Below are 19,659 nucleotides of genomic sequence, written 5' to 3' on the forward strand. Positions count from 1 at the left end.
AGAAGGCAACCTATCATGATTCCAACACTTGATTTCACTGAGAGCGACACATTCTTTCACAAATGTTTGAAGCAGCAGTCTGCATGCCTAGTTAATTGATTTTTTACATCTGTGGCCATGGAAGTGATTGTAACACCTGAATTCACTTATTTGTAGTAACCTAAGAGTGTGAAAAGCACAAACCAAAATAACTGCACATCAAGCAAAAGAACAATATTTATTTAAAAAATGCCTTCATAAATAATTTGATATGCTCCAAACTCCCATGACCAATACAAAATAAAAATTTGAACTGACACCACAAATGAAGGAGATAAATAGAAACATAACTGATATAATTCATTCATAAACCTGAATATGTTCCGTCATCCTTAACAGGACAGCGATTAATGGTTCTTGTATTATTATACTCATAAGGAATATACTCAAATAAAATAATGTCCAAGGAAATATCTGCACACACAATAGTAATATCTGCTATAATAGTGAATATATTCTATCAGGTCTTATTGCTTTACAATGGGGAGACACGCACGCACGCAGGCACGCAAGCAGACACACAAGAACACAGCCTATCAACATACAGCTACAGTGAGTACTGCTCTTTTAGAAGCTCTCTTAATAATTGATATGATTTAACTACATTAAAATTGCTCTGTAATGTAAAACATTAAATAAATGTCATATTAATCAAGTAATGGAATCAATCCAATAGCCCCATGCACTATACCTTTGTCCATTGTGACAGTTCGGTGGTGATGAAAAGATTTACACACTTCAGTTCACATCATTGGTTTAAAAGCAAAAAAAAAAAAAAAAAAATCTACATTAATTTTAAGAAATGGTTACAGTGCTTCTAAAATCTCACAGAAGAAACTCAGCAGTTTTTAATATCCAATTATATGACCCCCTACCGTAAAATCACAAGACAAAAAAAAACAAAAAAAACAGGAAAAGATAAATAAAAAGTTAATGGAATGATATTTACATATTCAAGTTGGTACCTCTTGTTTTAAGGGAACATTGCCAGCTTCTAAACACTAACAAAAACCAACAAGCTATTATTAACATTACTTGGGTGGAGTGTAATGCAAAATCGTTTCAAAGTGATTCTCTTCAGCTGACAAATTGTAACTATTTCAGGTTACAATAGTGGTACATTTTTGGCTTGTTTTGAATTCAATTAATATTCTATATCGCTTTTCATTCTAACTTTTTGAATGGGATCTCAATCAGAGCTAGATTTAGGCTAGAAACGGCTACCACACCACTAGAGCTACTATGACCAAACATTTTTAAAAAAATAAAAAAATAAATGCATCTATTAAATCAAAATCATACAGACCATAATTATCACGCTTTAACAGATTACATTCATTCAGGCCCAGTGGACAAAACCCACAATTGCACAATAAACAATTTGGTGAAAAATATGGTTTAATTGTTTAATCTAGAATGGCTTGTCTGTATAAATGTGTTAAATATAAACCTAAATGTACTTGTAGATCACTACTGTGTTTTCAGGAAACTGTGGCGTATAAATAATTTAAAACCACAAAAGTCACAGTAGTGTATTTGTGCACCTAACAAATATTAAGTAATTTTATTAGAACTATGTTTAGAGGCACTTCAGACAATTGGTGATTTGCTACTAGATTTTAGGGTTGGTTTGGAACATGTACAAATGTTACAAGGTAATTGAATGATGAGCTAAGCATTTAGGGTGTTGTGCAATAACCTTCAGTAAAATCTGGGCAAAAATAATAATTAACAGCATAAATCATGTTTAATCCTTTTTAGTCAATTACGTCTCTACATAAGTGAACGTAAATGTAAAACTTGATGTAAATGAACTTGATGTAAAACGTAAAACAAGACACAAATGAGTTAAAAACGTATGGATTTTAAAAGGCACAAAAACATTAACAATGATATAAAAAATAAAACTGATCCAATAGTTACAGTAGTCAAACGCTCAGTAGAGGCATTAGCAGTGCTTGGTGAGGTATGTGTAATAATGTGCATGATAGCGAAATGTGTAGTAAACCGTGTTTGTGTACGTGTGTAAGCGAGCAGTTTATAGACTTCAGCAGTGTCTTTCACCCATGCCAGAGGTCACGACACACCTCGAGAGCCATCAACTCTCAGTGCCATAAAACCAGACAATCTCCGCCCACTCGCATCCCTATTCGCATGACAACCGTTCACGTGATCCAGACCTGGGGGAGAGAGGACTGGGCCGAGATCTCAACAAATAAGGGTTACCCTGGAGACAACAAAGCCTCACAATCAAATATTCCCATGTAACCCTGTTGCAGTACCCTGAAACCCTGACCCAGCATGTGCAGTCAAAACAGAAAAATACTACACATTTGACTTGATTCTTTATGAATACGCGCCTGATTTTTTTCAGTTGTAATGCAGAACCTGAAGAAGTTTGATCCTGGAGAAACCAATCTATTGTGGAGAGGGTTTTGCTGAAGACAATAAGGGGGGTGGGGGACGGGGGGCTTGGTCTGGGGTCGGAGGCTAACCTTCCCCAGTGGAGAGATGTGTGTGTGTCTCTGTCTGTCTGTCTACACATGAGAGCGGGAGGTCAGGTTGAGCCTTAGAGGCTGTCTGCTCCTGAACGGCAGGAGCCACAGGATCTTCCAGCGAGTGCCAAACACCTCAGCCATTGCTTGCTGCCACGACCGCCGCGGTCCACTGGGAGAGCGGAATAAATTAAAATATGCATCGTGAGTTCATGTGAAATAATCATATTTGAAATATGAACTATAGAGAGAGCTTTAGGAGAGACTGGGGCTAGGTGTCACACATTTTACTCAAGTGAATATTTGTCATTGTAGGTTATTTAGAAAATGTCTTTTTATACAGACAAATAACCTACACATATTGGCAAAAAAAAAATCAATGGAACAAAGTTATGGCACTGGAAGAAAGATATTTTTAAACACAAATTGAACCATTATGCCCAACATGTAACCTGCTAAATGGCCTATTAGGTTTTTTTAGGCCTCAAACTCTAAACTAATTACTGCTTAATAATTGTTAGTAAGATAGTTATACAGCAGTATATGTTTTGGGTAGGAATAAGGGATGTAGAATAAGGCATTAATATGTGCTTTATAAGTACTAATAAACAGCCAATATCCTAGTAATATGCATGCTAATAAACTAGTTAATAGTGAGTACTTGCCCCTAAACTAGTGTTACTGAAATCTTTTGTAACTTTATAGTGACAATTTTGATAAAAGCAATGCTTTCTTGAATAAAATTATTACATTTATTTCAAATAACCTCAAACCCAAAACCTTACAGCTGAGCTGTAACAAGTAGCCCCAATCTCCACAAAGGTGTCGACGGCATTGCATTATCGTTAAATGACTGAAAAAATGCTGCAAGTTTTGATACTTACATGTCTTCCAATAAGTGCGACATCTTCTCTATGGTCGTTGTGTCCTGTTGTGGAAAACAACAGGATATTAAAGGATATTGCTTGGTATTAGCAAGGAACTACAAACATGTTATTTCTTATGAATGTAAGAGACAATACAGAGACAATTCATGAAATCATTTATGACAGTGAGTCAGTGGATGCGAGGGGCTGAATTGGATCGTTTTTTGATCTTTCCCACGCTGGGAGTGAAAACCGCTACAGCATACACTGAGACAAAAGAGAGAGAATGAAGCTGACAGCAGCAACACTCCCTTGGTGCCCTCCTCACCTTGCCAAGTTGGCACAGGGGCAAAAGGGCATCTGCCTGCGGACAATAGGACCGCATGCATAGGGATGCTAAAATCCCCCCTGCTTGCCAGGTGAAGAGACACGGCAAAAAAAACAGACTGAATATGTAAATAAGGTGGGATTAACAGAGGCGAGACTGAAGAGCCTGTTTGTGTGAAAAATTGTGGACGTGTGATTGACAGTGGCTTTCTAGAACAATCTGTGCTTTGTGCGCTATCCACAAGACAAATAAATAAAAAAGGGCTCCATTCTTCAAAACATTAGAGGTTATGCAAGAAGCCTGACTTGATTTGTTGAAGTCGACGTCATTGAAGTCATTAGAAATGAAGTCAGATTCATATTGTGAATGGCTAGAGGACACACTCTTGGCCCGGAGCAGACAGTGTCATGCCAATCAGACCTGGCTACACTTCAGGCTGCACTGAGCTGCCCTTAGAGAGCATGTGTGAGGAAAAGATCTTTGCAGGGATCAATGGTTAAGTCAGCTTCCAGAGTTGCTATGACTGGCACGGGGCTATGCACTAACCACCCTGACAGTGGCTAAATCTCCCAAGACATCACAACATGGGATAGCGGGGTGAAAGAGTAGCTTGTGCCTTAAAGCATCAGGACTTTCCTGGCCCTTGGATAACGAGACGGCTTAAGGGTAGTACAGGACACAAGATAAGACAGCTTAACATGGGCTTTTAGCAACACAGGTTAGATTAGCACTGTCAAAAGCAGTCTCCTGCAGGAATGGGTTGGAGTCAAAGGTCGCATAAAAGAATTGCTGGACACAGCTTCTGTAATAATTAAGAATAGCACAGTTACATTTTCAGCCTTGTGCCATTGAGCCTGTGGTGGAAGACACAGGTGTCGAGAGGGTTGGGAAAAAGATTGGGTAAATTGACCCATAACAAGGGTAAAATGCTATCTTGATCTCAGTTAATGGTTGGAAATTTGCAATGAGAAGAAAGAAGACACTTGTACTCAAACGACAGAGGATAGGCTGTGAAGTTGGATGTATGCTTTGACACACTTCCGCAGCATATGGTGGACGTGTGGGGGTCAAGCGATCATGACTGGAAACTAGAGAATAAGATTAAGGGGAGGTGCATTCTTTTTAAAGGGCTGCACTTTTTTTGCAGAATTTAACTAGGTCACTACTAATCCTCTTTTGTATCACATTAAGTCATCAATTAAAGGATCAGAGTCGAACGTGATTATCCCACTTGCCCCAATCACAGACATGTTTCAGGCCTTATCAGCAGAGAAAGGATGGCGGATATAACAGAAGTAGAAGAGAATGAAGGCATGACCACCTTTTTGACCGCCATACACTTACCAGAAAATTGGGGGCCATTTATATATTATAATTGCAGTTATAAATTATATAATGTCTCCAAAGTGATGATTATTCTTTTAGGACAAATCATTGTTTGTGAAAATATCCGATTGTGGAATGCTTTAAGACCAAGCAGAATCCTCTGCTGACTGGTCCCTCCCGCTTCACAGGGAAGAGCGGGACGCATTAGCAGCAAGTCCTTTTCACTCTCATTGTTTTGATTTCAGCAAATCAGTTTGGGCGAAAGCAGACAGCATGATTAGTGTTCATGAACACTAGTCGTTTTTCACTAATTGTTAAGTTATTGTATAATGGAGAAAAATTACATTCAAGTAGCTTTTAGCTTAGTCCTAACCTCAGACTTCATTATTGTTAGGCTTTTTTCTTTTTTTTACAGAACACAAATGAGCAATAAAGCCTCAAGCACCAGCAGCTCATACTAATTTACTTTAATATGAAAATATGAATTTTATATTTATACATGGTTCAAACTACATTTTTGTTATAATTTGTTATAGTTGTTATGCTTAAACAACAAATTATATGCCATATGTATTTATCTTGAAAAGATTATCTAAAAGGGTATGGTATTTTGAAGAGAGGTAGACATTCAAAATGCGCCTCCCACACTTTTTTTAAAGTTCCCACACCTCTTGTTTTAACTGAGCCTTTGTGTGAGGTAGCGTTTAATAGAAAGCTGTAAGACAATTTTGGATAGCTGATATTTTATTTTGATCATATCTCAAGAGCGTAATATACTGTAATTTCTCAAATAAAGACGGGGCCTTTATTTACCTGAACTGCAGGCTTTTATTTGAAGCAGGCTTTTAGTAGGGGCAGGCCTGTATTTCTAATTCCATTTGTTTGAAAAATAATTGTCTTAAATCAACCGTTTTAAATCAAAAGCGATAACAATCCAGTGGACAGATATCATTGATTTTTTAAGAAACATTTGCAAAAATATCACCATACAACAACAGCCAGAAAGGTGACAAAGCAATTTGGGTCAGAATTACGGTAGCCTAATCGGTAACCACCATTGAGTGAGTTTGAAAAATGTAAAATGTTTCTTCCGCGCTTAGTTTCTATACATCACGGTTGCATGTGCAGTTATTTTAGCCTCTAACGGTTTAACCCAACGAATGACTCGAATGGTTGCACGTGAGGGAAAAAGCTTCCTTCCACTTGAGAATAGTTGTGTAGGCTGCTTTTAAGCACTTTTTATTTAAATACATCTCTTTACATAAATATTATTTTCTACTTTAAAAAAAACAACATAATTTTGCTATTTTTCAACCCAACTAATAACTTGGGGATTTCTATGGTTGCACTTGACATAAAAAAGCTTCCTTCCACTTAAGAATAGTTGCACACTTAATATTTTAATAGCCTATGTCTATTTACATAATTTTTTTATACTTAAAAACTATAATTTCTTTATTTTTCTGACCCAACTAATTACTATTATCCGCGCTTCCAATAGTTTGCACGCACTTTTCTCAATCCATTACAAAGATACTACATTTTGATTTTGCATATTGTTTTTTAAACGTCGTTTGTGTAGCAGTTCATATGACCACTTTACAATCTTTCAACAACAGTTTATTTTGAAGACTATGCTGTTTTCTTGTGCAAAATAACATATTTTAAGTTAAATGCAGAGTAAGACATATAAAAAAAGACGAGAGGCTAATATTGTGAAGATCAATATTTTTGTAGCCTGCCTGACAGACGTCACATCTCTCATAGACTTCAGTAGCCTATTTAAAATGGCATAAATGGATCAGTTATATTCTCAATTTAATTAACAGAGCAATCCCTGCAAAGTTTTTAGGTTAACTATAGAAGAGAACAGGATTAGTGTGTGTCGCTCTGGCAAGACTCACAATGGGGCGTGTGGCATCAGGATGGTTGCGTGATGTCGGTCAGCCGTTACGGCACAACCTTATTGTACATTACGATGAACTTGAATGCAGATTAAATGAAAGGCATTTAAGAGATTATCCACACATTTTTCCCGGCCTTAATTTGTTCATGCTGACCATGCCCCCGTTTAAATTACTACAGGTTTTTATTTGAGGAAATACGGTAATAGAGATAAGAAGTTCATATGAATGTCCCTACGTGCAATTCTTGAAAAATTCTTAAGTAGTTCTCAAACATTTTCTTAAGAACATCTTAACTTTTTTACTTAAGAAAATGAAAGGTGACTCGACCAATGAAAAAAAAACTCAAAGCTTGTCTATTGAGCTGCGAGCAGATCACCATAGATTTCATATAAGCACAGACTATTTTCGTTGTAATATGCATTATATCTAGCTAGCTAGTTTTTCATTAGCTATGCATTTTTTAAAAAACATTTTACATTTGCCTCCATATTTAAGATGGAGGTTATCCTAACTTTAAGTTATTTACAATGATTTCTAAGTAAACATTGTAAATCTTAAGAAAAAAGGCAAGAACAATCTTAAGAAAAGTTAATACAAAATATACAAATAATTTTTTTCTTAAGTTAAAAAATAAGAAGAAAATGGCGGTTCAGAAGAAATGTATTATTTAAAATGTTTTGTAAATCTGGTCCCTGGTGTAATATGGATATGCATATGTAGCCAACTAAACCAAGGATATTTGGTTCCTCCACTTTCATTAGAGTTTGACATTATTTAATTTTTTTTTCACAGATTTGTCCAGGTTGTTGGTGTAGCTCAGTTATATGACAGTACATGTCCATGGGTGGGGCATTGGTAGAGTCACAGCATGTAACTACTACACCACTGTGTTCTGTGTTAGCTTTTCTAGCCTTAATTTCAAATGGAGGGACAGAAATCTCTTCAAAATCGAAAATTCTTAATGGTTTTTATTTTTTCAGGTAAACAAACCATTTAAGGGCATTGCAGATCCTTAAATGAAAAGTTTACTACATATCAATTGGTAAAGAACAACTAAACAGTATAACAGTTTAGTTCATCTTTGAATGAAGCATCATGTGTGATGGAACATGCATCTTTGATGAAAAAAAAATGTAGATGAAAAAGTCCAGAAAGCAGTTCACACAATGGAGGAGAACAAATCTACATGGTTGCCGTTTGTGATGAAAATGCTTAATATGATGGATGAATTGTAGACGTGCAAATTTTAATAAAGGTTAATAAGGTAGGCAATGATTCTCATGACATATAAAATACAGTAGTGAACGAATCACTACTCTTTTTGGTGAATGGAATAAAATGACCAAATTTTCACAGTAACACTTTAAAATAAGGTTCCTTGGTTAATATATTTTAGTTAACATGAACTAATAATTAACTGCACTTATAAAGCTATTTAATGTTAATTTCAGCATTACTAAAACTTTATTAAAATCTTGTTAACATGCAGTGTTAATGCACTGTGAACTAACATAAACAAATCATGAACAGCTGTATTTTTATTAACTACCATTAACAAAGATGAACAAATACAGTAACAAATGTACTGTTCATGGTTATTTTATGTTAGTTATACATTAACTAAGGTTAACTAATGACCATTATTCTAAAGTGTTTCCATGGTAACCACTAGAATTATTTCAGTGCATCAATGCATTTTTTTTTTAAGACAAAACCTAAGACTGAAATTATCTACAAAACAAAGTGTGAAGAGTCTGTAAATAAAGTGGAGAAGATGAAATCTCACCATGGTGCACAGTCCTGCCTTATAAGCACAAGTAATCTCTATGACCAAGTCAGTTAAACCTGCACAGTTAAACTCATTTATTTACTCACTGCGAGGATTCCTTTGACTTGTGTGTAGAAAAGGCTGCCCATTCCACAAAACATAATCAGCCCCATGAAACAGGACCCACGTAGAAGAGCCAGCTCATGACGTACTGCAAACTCCGCCTGAGAGAGACAAACATTAACACACGCTTTAAATTCTCCTGGACAAATCAAACTATTCCCATGTCAATTTTTTATGCTACACATGTACATGAGGGGATTTTGCAGAACAGGCCGTTATGGGAAGTGATGTGACGCACTGCTTGTTTTCTTTCACTGAATTATTTTCTGTGACTATTACTGCAAACACAAATACACAAAACCCACAATACTTTGCTTCTTATGGGATAGTTAAGCTTTTTCAGAAGATAACGTCACTATCTCTTCCATACAGCCGTTTCTGTGCCCATACAGCATCTCTCGCTTCTCAGCTGCGTCTGTTTACTTGCACACAATGCTCCACAGAATAAACAAAAACAGGAAATTGAGCGTTATGGGCTTTTATTTACAGGCGGTCTACCGTTGCCATGATGGCTCAGCTGTTCAGCTGCATTCAAGTTGGAATGATGCTCCTCTGAATTTAAATGCTCTGACAGAAAATACACTGATATATTTCCGATTCCTTGAGACATGGGACAAAACAAGTCCAATAATTTCACCTGCCATTAGTTTATTAAACTAGCACCATTTCCACAATTTATCAGAGATAATCACTGTGTTTTAACACAAATGTATAATTCCGTTTAATTTCATTTTAATTTTCAAAATTGTAAAAATCACTTTGTACTTATTGAAAATGTACTCATCACTCACTAAAGTCACCAATCATCAGACATTTAAATACAAGACCAGACCATAAGACTAAAAAGGGTACTAGGAGAAACAGAAAATATAAATATGTATTCTTAAAACACAGACAGACAGACAGACAGACACACACACGCACATACATACATACATACATACATATATATATATATATATATATATATATATATATATATATATATATATATATATATATATATATATATATATATATATATATATATATATATATATATATATATATATATATATATATATATATATATATATATGTATGTATGTATGTATGTATGTATGTGTATATATTATATATATATATATATATATATATATATATATATATATATATATATATAAACACTACTCTATCTTGAAGTTTTCACAGCTGTCTTTTGGTACTCTATCGATATTTATGAAATCAAAATCAAATACAGACTTTATCCTGAACGTCTTATATGCTGTGATTTCATAAAGATCACAGTCTCTTAGCTTTATATTTAAAGATATATATATAAATAATATTATATTTATATCTGTGTAACAACTTTGTAATAATCAAGAACTTCTTGTCAGGATTTTTTAATCAGTTAAGGTCAAAATATTAAAGAGCAAATAACATTATTAGAAAGCAGCAATAAAATAAGCAATAAAGCACAAAAAAAGCTCATACTTTGAAAAATTGCTGTTTGCAGGTGTGTTTTGGGTGGACGGCATAAGACCAGTACAAACGATCATTGCATGCAAATACAACGGGTGTTAAATTCAGTTTCTCTCATTCAAAGCTTATTCAGTACTTAACAGTAATGCTGATGCCACCTGCAGGCCCATAATCACAGTTAAGAGGTGCAAATCCAATGCTAATCATCTGCTCCACTGAGAAGATTCTACTAAATCACAGAGTAATAAAGTTAGCTAAATGAAAAATAGCATACTATATGTATTATTTCTGCACAACAATATGCATTTGACAAAATGCAATGCAAAGTACCTGACCATATATAGCATAAAAATATTTCCAGAACATTAGTTTTTTTTTTTTTTTAGCATGTTCTTCAGAAGCAACAGAAGATACCTACATGTTTACTGGAAGACAAAATAAATACAATTTTTATTTAGGACATTACTGAATAAAAAATAACATTCATTTTGAATGATCTTGCTTATTTTGTTCAAATGATACATTTTCACTGATTCTGTATATAACTCTATATAATGTCAGTATACAAAAAGTATAACGCTATTTGCATAACTATCATAGTACTATCATTGTACTCGTTTTATTCTTGTTTTGTTCATGGAATTTCTTTGGTGTTTATGGCTAGTGTTGGATGTAATGTGACACTGTGAAGATGCTTTGAAACAATCGTCATTGTAAAAGCACTATATAAATAAAGTTGAATGATTGATTGATAATGCATTACTAAGAAATAAATTAAATGTAATTTACTTATCCATTGAAAAAAGTAAAATAAGGGATCACTTAATTTTTCTGTTAATTAATTACATTTACTTCTTACGTAATTGCATTAAATACTACATAGAGTCATCGACTATAGAACAATTCTATATAAAACAATAGTGGAGTTAACAAAAAAAAAAAAATTTATTTAAATTTAAATAATTTGACCAGTTTAAGAATAATTTATGCTATGTTATATTATTTATTTGAAAGAATTAAAAGAGAAGTTTAATGTTTATCCTTATATTCAACTGGTCGAGGTTGCTATGAGATTTAGAAAATAATTAGTAATAAGTAATGCAATACTTTGTAGAGACAGTAACTAGTATAGTAGGTTAATTACACTGTTGAAGATTTAATTAGTAGCTACTAGTACATTTTTTTGAGTAACCCAACACTGATTACTGCCCATATGTGCTGTGTTTGCATAAACACACCTTATTGGAGGGAAATTACTTGCAATTGTGCTTTTAAAATAGTTATTCAAATATTTAAACCCTTACAGTGACTTAAAGCACTTGGGACAGTATAAATATAAGTGTTTAAATGTATGATGGTCTTACTCGGTCCACCGAAGACAGGGGCTGGAAGTAGTAGTACTGGCAGAAGTCCAGCACCAGAGTGTAAAAACTCAGAACCTGAGTGTAAAAACACAGCTGCAAAAATAGCCAGTGGTTGTCCTCCCCAACACAGTTATTAATCCTGCACAGAGAGACAGCAGTAGGGACAAGAGAAAGATTTTTTACATAAATAATTATAAGTTCAAATGAATGTGTCATTTCAATACCTAAACTAAAATAAACAAGCTCTATTCCAAATCCAATTGAGATTGGCTTGCTTTGAAACAATATGTATTGTGAAAAGCGCTATACAAATAAATATGAAATTGAACCAAATAATTGATAGGATAATAAATAACTGGCTGACATGAAAGTATTAGATGAAAATGGTCATTCATTAAGTTAGGTGTCCACCTTAAAGCAGCCCTTGACAACTTTTGCTCTTGCGGTCCCCCTACAGTTGGGAAAAAATAATGTCCTCAACTGCTGTCGTAAGCTCTGTCATCCTACAACAGGGGATGCCATCGCACGTGCATTTGTTGACATAACAACCCTGATAGCCCTGAACTAGTAATGCGCGGGTCGTCTCATAACCCGCGGACCCCGTATGCCTATTTAATGGTTGCGGGTGCGGGGCGGGTTGTAAAAATATACGTTTGGGCCAAATAACTTCATAAAAGCGGGTTGGTGCAGCACTAACAGTTGAACACTGCAGCAGGAGTTCACATGCAGGTGTTCTTCTGGCGGCGCGTGTCGTGTGAAATGTCTTCATTCCAGGTACAGTCAGTGGCATATGTTTCAGCATGTCATATGAATATAATTTCATGGGTTTTATTTTTTTCAAACGCCAAATAATCACGATGCTCACGTTTACAAGCCAGCGTCATTATAGTAGTCTATTGGTTACCGTTTTACAGAATCTATATGATACTTCAGTTCAATGTTTGAGTGGTAGGTAATCACCATTACAAGCAGGACAGCATCGGTCGGGCACGCCTCCTTCAGCAAACGCTGGTCACGTGTTGATCCTCGACCTGCCTTTAATCCCATCACTTCTTCGTTTCCTCTTATTGCTTTCCTCCAACAAAACCTTTTCTTTCTTATTTGTCTGTGCTGCTTCGGACATGACTATATTATCCGACGAACAAAGTTGGGCTAGCACGTCCGAATTTAAGGAAGTGTGGGTGTTGGTGGAAGTGACGTATATGCCGTAAAGCAGTCGAATTTTGTAGTTCTTTTTGTTCTCGGGATTAAAAACGATACAGACCCCATCAAGCTTTGGCAGACGTGTCATTCAACCTATTGTAAGTTGATGTATCATCACAAGAGTCTTGAAAATATATTATGAAGGTTGAAAAGTTACCTAGTGCTACTTTAAAGATAATCCCTATATTCATTTTGAAACCATTATTAATCATATAATATAAAAAAATATTTATTGTTACAACTTCTTAGTTTTTTATTTTTATAAAATGTTTATATATATATATATATATATATATATATATATATATATATATATATATATATATATATATATATATATATATATATATATATATATATATATTCAATATATTTTAATGACAGTGTATTTATTAAATAAAAAGTAGATTAACTTTATTTATCAGAACAGAATATGGTGCAAACTTAGCTAAAGTGATTGTTTTGAACAAACATTAACTTTAACATTTTACTTTAGCAGTAGTTTAAGTATTTTTAATTTTGAAAGTAACTAAGTATTTGCACAAAAAGTGTTGCATGGTCAATTTCTAATGACTTTCAAATCGTATACCATGAGTAAAAGCAGATTTTCCTTAAATGAAAATTAGCCCATGATTTCCTCACCCTTAAAGGGATACTCCACCGTTTTTAGAAATAGGGCTTATTCAACATCTTTCCTACATTTAGATATGTGGGCAAATGCATTTTTGTCTTAGTGCATGCATTTTTGTCTCTCTTTAGTTAGGCAGGGTCGCCGCTAGCTTAGCTTAGCATAAAGAGTGGAATCCTATGTTGCCAGATAGTATGTCCCGAGTAAAAGTGATCCAAAAAAAAACCCCACCTAATTATTTCTTGTGGCCTGTGTATTCACGAGTATGAATAGCGATGCACATTAAAGGTGTCATGAACTGGCTTTTTAAACAGTTTTAATACTGTTGTCTGAGGTCAACTAATGATGTTTGTGTGGTTTTTACATTCAAAAACATCATAACTAATAAGTAATAGGCTATTTTCTACACTGGTTTTGAGGCTCTCTCCAAAACGCTGGGTTTTGATGGGCGTGACGCACTGGAGACTTGGAAGTAAACGTCCATGGCTAGGATTGGATAAGATTTGCATATTTAATAAGCTTAAGCTCCCCTGTCAGTTCACATGAGGGAGAAGAGAGATTGAGGGAGAAGTGGCAACCGGAATAATTTTCTCGATCACAGGGCATTGCATGTGCTTCCCTGTCTGCATTCCCATAATATAGTCCCAAGTTAATATCTGCCTAGGGAATCGCCCAGTCTTTATGTGCATCATTATTTGTACTTGTTGTGAATACGCAGGCCACAAGAAATAATTAGGTGGGTTTTTTTGATCACTTGTACTCAGGACATGCTATCTGGCAACATAGGATTCCATTCATTATGCTAAGCTAAGCTAACGGCGACCCTGCCTGAGAGACAAAAATGCATTTGCCCACATATCTTAATGTAGTAAAGCTGTTGAATAAGCCCTATTGCTAAAAACGGTGGAGTATCCCTTTAAGTCATCCTAGGTGTATATGAGTTTCTTCTTTCAGGTGAATACAATCAGAGTTTAATTTAAAAAAGTCCTGGCTAATCCAAGCTTTATAATTACAGTGAACTGTGGTCTTGTTTAAGAAAGTCCATAAAAATGCATCTATCCGTTATATACAGGTCTTTCTAAAAAAAAAAAAATAGCATAATGTGATTAAAGTTAATTATTTTCCATAATGTAATGATAAAAATTAAACTATCATATATTTTAGATTCATTGCACACAAACTGAAATATTTCAGGTCTTTTATTGTTAATACTGATGATTTTGGCAGACAGCTCATGAAAACCCAAAATTACAATCACAAAAAATTAGCATATTTCATCCGACCAATAAAAGAAAAGTGTTTTTAATACAAAAAAAGTCAACCTTCAAATAATTATGTTCAGTTATGCACTCAATACTTGGTCGGGAATCCTTTTGCAGAAATGACTGCTTCAATGCGGCGTGGCATGGAGGCGATCAGCCTGTGGCACTGCTGAGGTGTTATGGAGGCCCAGGATGCTTCGATAGCGGCCTTAAGCTCATCCAGAGTGTTGGGTCTTGCGTCTCTCAACTTTCTCTTCACAATATCCCACAGATTCTCTATGGGGTTCAGGTCAGGAGAGTTGGCAGGCCAATTGAGCACAGTAATACCATGGTCAGTAAACCATTTACCAGTGGTTTTGGCACTGTGAGCAGGTGCCAGGTCGTGCTGAAAAACGAAATCTTCATCTCCATAAAGCTTTTCAGCAGATGGAAGCATGAAGTGCTCCAAAATCTCCTGTTAGCATTGACCCTGCCCTTGATGAAACACAGTGGACCAACACCAGCAGCAGACATGGCACCAAAAACCATCACTGACTGTGGGTACTTGACACTGGACTTCAGACATTTTGGCATTTCCTTCTCCCCAGTCTTCCTCCAGACTCTGGCACCTTGATTTCTGAATGACATGCAAAATTTGAGCAACAGTCCAGTGCTGCTTCTCTGTAGCCCAGGTCAGGCGCTTCTGCCGTTGTTTCTGGTTCAAAAGTGGCTTGACCTGGGGAATGCGGCACCTGTAGCCCATTTCCTGCACACGCCTGTGAATGGTGGCTCTGGATGTTTCTACTCCAGACTCAGTCCACTGCTTCCGCAGGTCCCCCAAGGTCTGGAATCGGTCCTTCTCCACAATCTTCCTCAGGGTCCGGTCACCTCTTCTCGTTGTGCAGCGTTTTTTGCCACACTTTTTCCTTCCCACAGATTTCCCACTGAGGTGCCTTGATACAGCACTCTGGGAACAGCCTATTCGTTCAGAAATGTCTTTCTGTGTCTTACCCTCTCGCTTGAGGGTGTCAATGATGGCCTTCTGGACAGGGTCGGGTCGGCAGTCTTACCCATGATTGCGGTTTTGAGTAATGAACCAGGCTGGGAGTTTTTAAAAGCCTCAGGAATCTTTTGTAGGTGTTTAGAGTTAATTAGTTGATTCAGATGATTAGGTTAATAGCTCGTTTAGAGAACCTTTTCATGATATGCTAATTTTTTGAGACAGGAATTTTGGGCTTTCGTGAGCTGTATGCCACAATCATCAGTATTAAAACAATAAAAGACCTGAAATATTTCAGTTGGTGTGCAATGAATCTAAAATATATGAAAGTTTAATTTTTATCATTACATTATGGAAAATAATGAACTTTTATCACATATGCTAATTTTTTTAGAAGGAACTGTAACTGCTCCACATGGCTCCGGAGGGTTACTAAATGCCTTATGAAGCGAAGTGGTGCGTTTGTGTGAGAAAGATATCCATATTTAAAACTTTATATAGGCAAAAATAATCAATTAAAATCAAGAGTAGAGGATAGAGCAAAACAAAACACCGGTCATGAATTAGACTCTTACATTATAATTTTTAAAGAGAAATGGCGGAGGATTTCGATATAAGAGAAGAGGGACTTGAGTTTTTTGCTCAGCCCTATTATGAAAAGAGCCAAAGTTTGCGATGCTTCAATATGTCGGGTTACTCTTTTGCCGTAAGTCGAATTGCATATGGCTACTCCTCGGAAGCTAGTTATTTTAGTCTATAAAGTTATAAACATGAATATTTTTCTTACACAAACAGATGAATTTTTATAGAATTCGAAAACAACAAGACAACAATTCACTGCCATTATATAGTTTGGATTAGCCAATATAACTCTGATTGAGGTGATAACTCTGATAGGATGACTTGAGGGAAAGCTAATTTTAATTTTTGGGTGAACTAACCCTTTAAGGTGTGCCTTTAGCCCCGTTCCACCCTAATAACCTTATAATAATCAACTAATAAAGACTCATTTTTAAAAAAAGAAAGAAAGTGATTCAAATTTGAAAAACCTTGATTTAGTATAAATATATAAATGCAGCATTACAAAAGAAACCATACAGCTGTCATCTCTATATGAACTTAATGCAATTCTCTTGCATTTTAAGACAAGTAATGGCACAGGAAAAATCACAAGAATAAGGAACATGAGAGAAGGGAGCTGAGAAAGAGAGAGAGGAGAGCAGGCAAGGTTGAACTGTTAGTCAAACGAAGACGGAAAACGATATGGCCATGTTTTTTTTTTCCTCTTCCCTCGGCCATTACAGGCGATGACAGGGAGTCACGATTTGCTGAGTCCAGACAGACAGCAGCCTTCTTCAGCTGTACTGTAGGGCTGGACTTAACACAGGCTTCTCTGGTCACTCGATATCGTCTCTCCTTCTGTTTTACCCCTCTACAGAGACTTCATTAAACTTCCTCCATACAAAACCCACCAGGAATGTAAAGCTGTCTGGGGTACAGGGTCCTTTAAGGTTATACTGTGACCTTAGGTCAACATGACAGATTTCAGTTTGGATCCTAAACCATCGTAAAGATATCAGCACTTCTCACATAGTCATAACAAGCCTTAGAGCACTTGTATAAAATTACCTTTTTTCTGTTCACACTTAAACAGTTAATAACTAATTTACTGGACACTTTTTGCACAAAACATATGGAGAAGATATTTTAAAAGACTGCCAGGTCTCAAACAAAAGCTGGTAGTAGTGTATTGACTGTTTTATTTTTATTTCTATTTAAAGTTTTACCAGGGACAGTGGTGGTCCATGCGACGGACACAGTGGCCGCAGCGGCTGCAGTGGTGTGACCTCTTTGGCCTCATCAAGTTGCATTTATTGCACAGTTCCCAGTTGTCTCTCTCTGAAACGAAAATACAAATAAAACATAAAACAAAACAACTAAATCATCCACTCAATTTCAGTGTTGAAATCAGTACAAAACAAAATGTAATTCTAACCTCAACAAAAAAAAAGAAAAAAAAGAAATAAAGATGGCTTCATTGCCATCTGGTGGTAATCAGATAGAATATTTATTTTCTCTTATTTGGTGTATAGATAGCAACTGCTCTGATAAAAAAAAAATGAAAAAAAGAGGAAACAAGAAAAAAAGAAAATGAAGAAACAGGCAAGAGAAGGCAGGACACTGAACATTATAACAAAACATTTATTTATTTGTTTTTTATTTTTTTAAATCTTATTTTACAAAGAATAACATCATGAATAATAAATAATGAAGTACAGAACTTTGGACTACACAATCATTTAGATTACACTACAGACTATATGTTCCAAAATCACTATGATGTATTTTGTGACTATACACTTTAAGTCATAATGAACTCATATTTTCCAAAATCACTGATGTCATGAAAGTAATTGTCACAAATGCACATGGACAAAATTTCCCAAAAGGTTTAATGTGAGAACGAAAAATGTCCTTACAGGAATAATATGTCCAAAAATACTTACATTAAAGACTGTTTCGTTTTCACTAGATTTCCGGCTCATAACATTAAATGTCAATGTCAGAGTGTTAAGAGTGTATTTCAATCCACTTAACCAAGATACAGTGGGGGAAATAAGTATTCAACACATACATTTTAAACGTTGCAACCATTCCAATGCAGCAATTTTGAACAGATATTTGTTTTAACTCAAGAAACCTACACAGATAAAAACAAATAGATAGATAAAAAAAAAAAATTACAATAGATTAAAAAAATAAATAAAGTAAAATGACAAAGGGAAAAAATATATATATTGAACACGCTAACTGAAATTATATTTAATACTTGGTGAAAAAGGGTTTGTTTGAATTGAAGACATTAATACTTCCTGTATGAACAAATTGATTGCTCACAGTGGCCAGGTCGGATTTTTTGATCCATTTTTCTAAACATACTCTCTTTAAATCTTGACTATTCCAACCCTCCTGTAAATCTTGATCTTTATTTCCTTCCACAAATACTCTATTGTAGCCTAGAAATCTAGACACACCCTAGCGGCAGCAAATCTAATCTGCCCGCAAGTGTCGTCTAGCAACTCTCAATACACTTCTGAGCTGTAAACGCCAAACTCTGGTCAAGCCAATCACATTGTGTATAGAGTCGGTGGGCGGGGCTTAACATAATGACGGCCGAGTTGCTTGCGTGCTTCTTCTAGTAAACACAGAAACTGGCAAACGGCGGTCTTTCGAATGAACTTTGGAAGACTCTGGAAGATTTGGAGTTAAGCTTTTCTCTGAGAAAAGAACAAAGAACGGCACTGAAGTCATTCTTAAGAAGGGAAGATGTGTGCTGAGTTTTGCCGACCGGATAAGAAGAAAGTTTAATCTACCAACTAGCTCTGCTTCACCTTCGTTGCTCTGGTTGGTTGTAGCGCTATCCAATTGCGTGCACGCCGTGCAGAGGGAGTTTGAAAGACAACCGTTTATACCGCCCCTCAGATTGAGCCCTGTCAATGGAGAGTTTCCAGACCAAACATCATGTGGGTCTGGCTTGTCAGGCTAACTCTATTGGGCTTAAGCATAGTGATTGACAGGGCCATTCAAACAACTTTATTTTCTTCCTCTGGAACCAATTCAGATTCTCCATTGCAGTATGTTTTGGATCACTGTCCTGCTGGAAGGTCCACCCAAATCTTATCCTCCGCATCCAAGTGGATGGCAAATGATTAATCTCAAGAATTTCCTGGTACTGGCTCCATTCATCTTCCCTTTAATAATATGGATTCTACTAGTACCATGAGAAAAGAAACAGCCCCATACCATGATGCTTCCACATCCAAATGTAACTGTTGGTATGGTATTTTAGGGTCATATACAGGCCCATTTCTTAAAAAAAAAAAAAAAAAATAATTAAATCCTCCAG

At 35.7% G+C, this 19,659-nt stretch overlaps 1 protein-coding gene across 1 annotated transcript in view; it reads right to left on the reverse strand.

The window, feature by feature from the left end:
- Positions 1-203: 203 nt before the first annotated feature.
- Positions 204-19,659, reverse strand: part of zdhhc21 (zinc finger DHHC-type palmitoyltransferase 21) — a 32,865-nt gene continuing 13,409 nt past the window's right edge. The window contains exons 5-9 of the mRNA XM_067433307.1: positions 17,540-17,651; positions 11,681-11,819; positions 8,837-8,953; positions 3,419-3,462; positions 204-2,706 (exon numbers count right to left, since the gene is read on the reverse strand). Of these exons, the coding sequence (XP_067289408.1) occupies positions 2,577-2,706; positions 3,419-3,462; positions 8,837-8,953; positions 11,681-11,819; positions 17,540-17,651 (542 nt within the window). The 3' untranslated portion in view covers positions 204-2,576. The remainder of the gene's footprint in view (positions 2,707-3,418; positions 3,463-8,836; positions 8,954-11,680; positions 11,820-17,539; positions 17,652-19,659) is intronic.

Source organism: Pseudorasbora parva, chromosome 1, assembly GCF_024679245.1.
Source record: "Pseudorasbora parva isolate DD20220531a chromosome 1, ASM2467924v1, whole genome shotgun sequence".
Classification (NCBI taxonomy): Eukaryota; Metazoa; Chordata; class Actinopteri; order Cypriniformes; family Gobionidae; genus Pseudorasbora; species Pseudorasbora parva.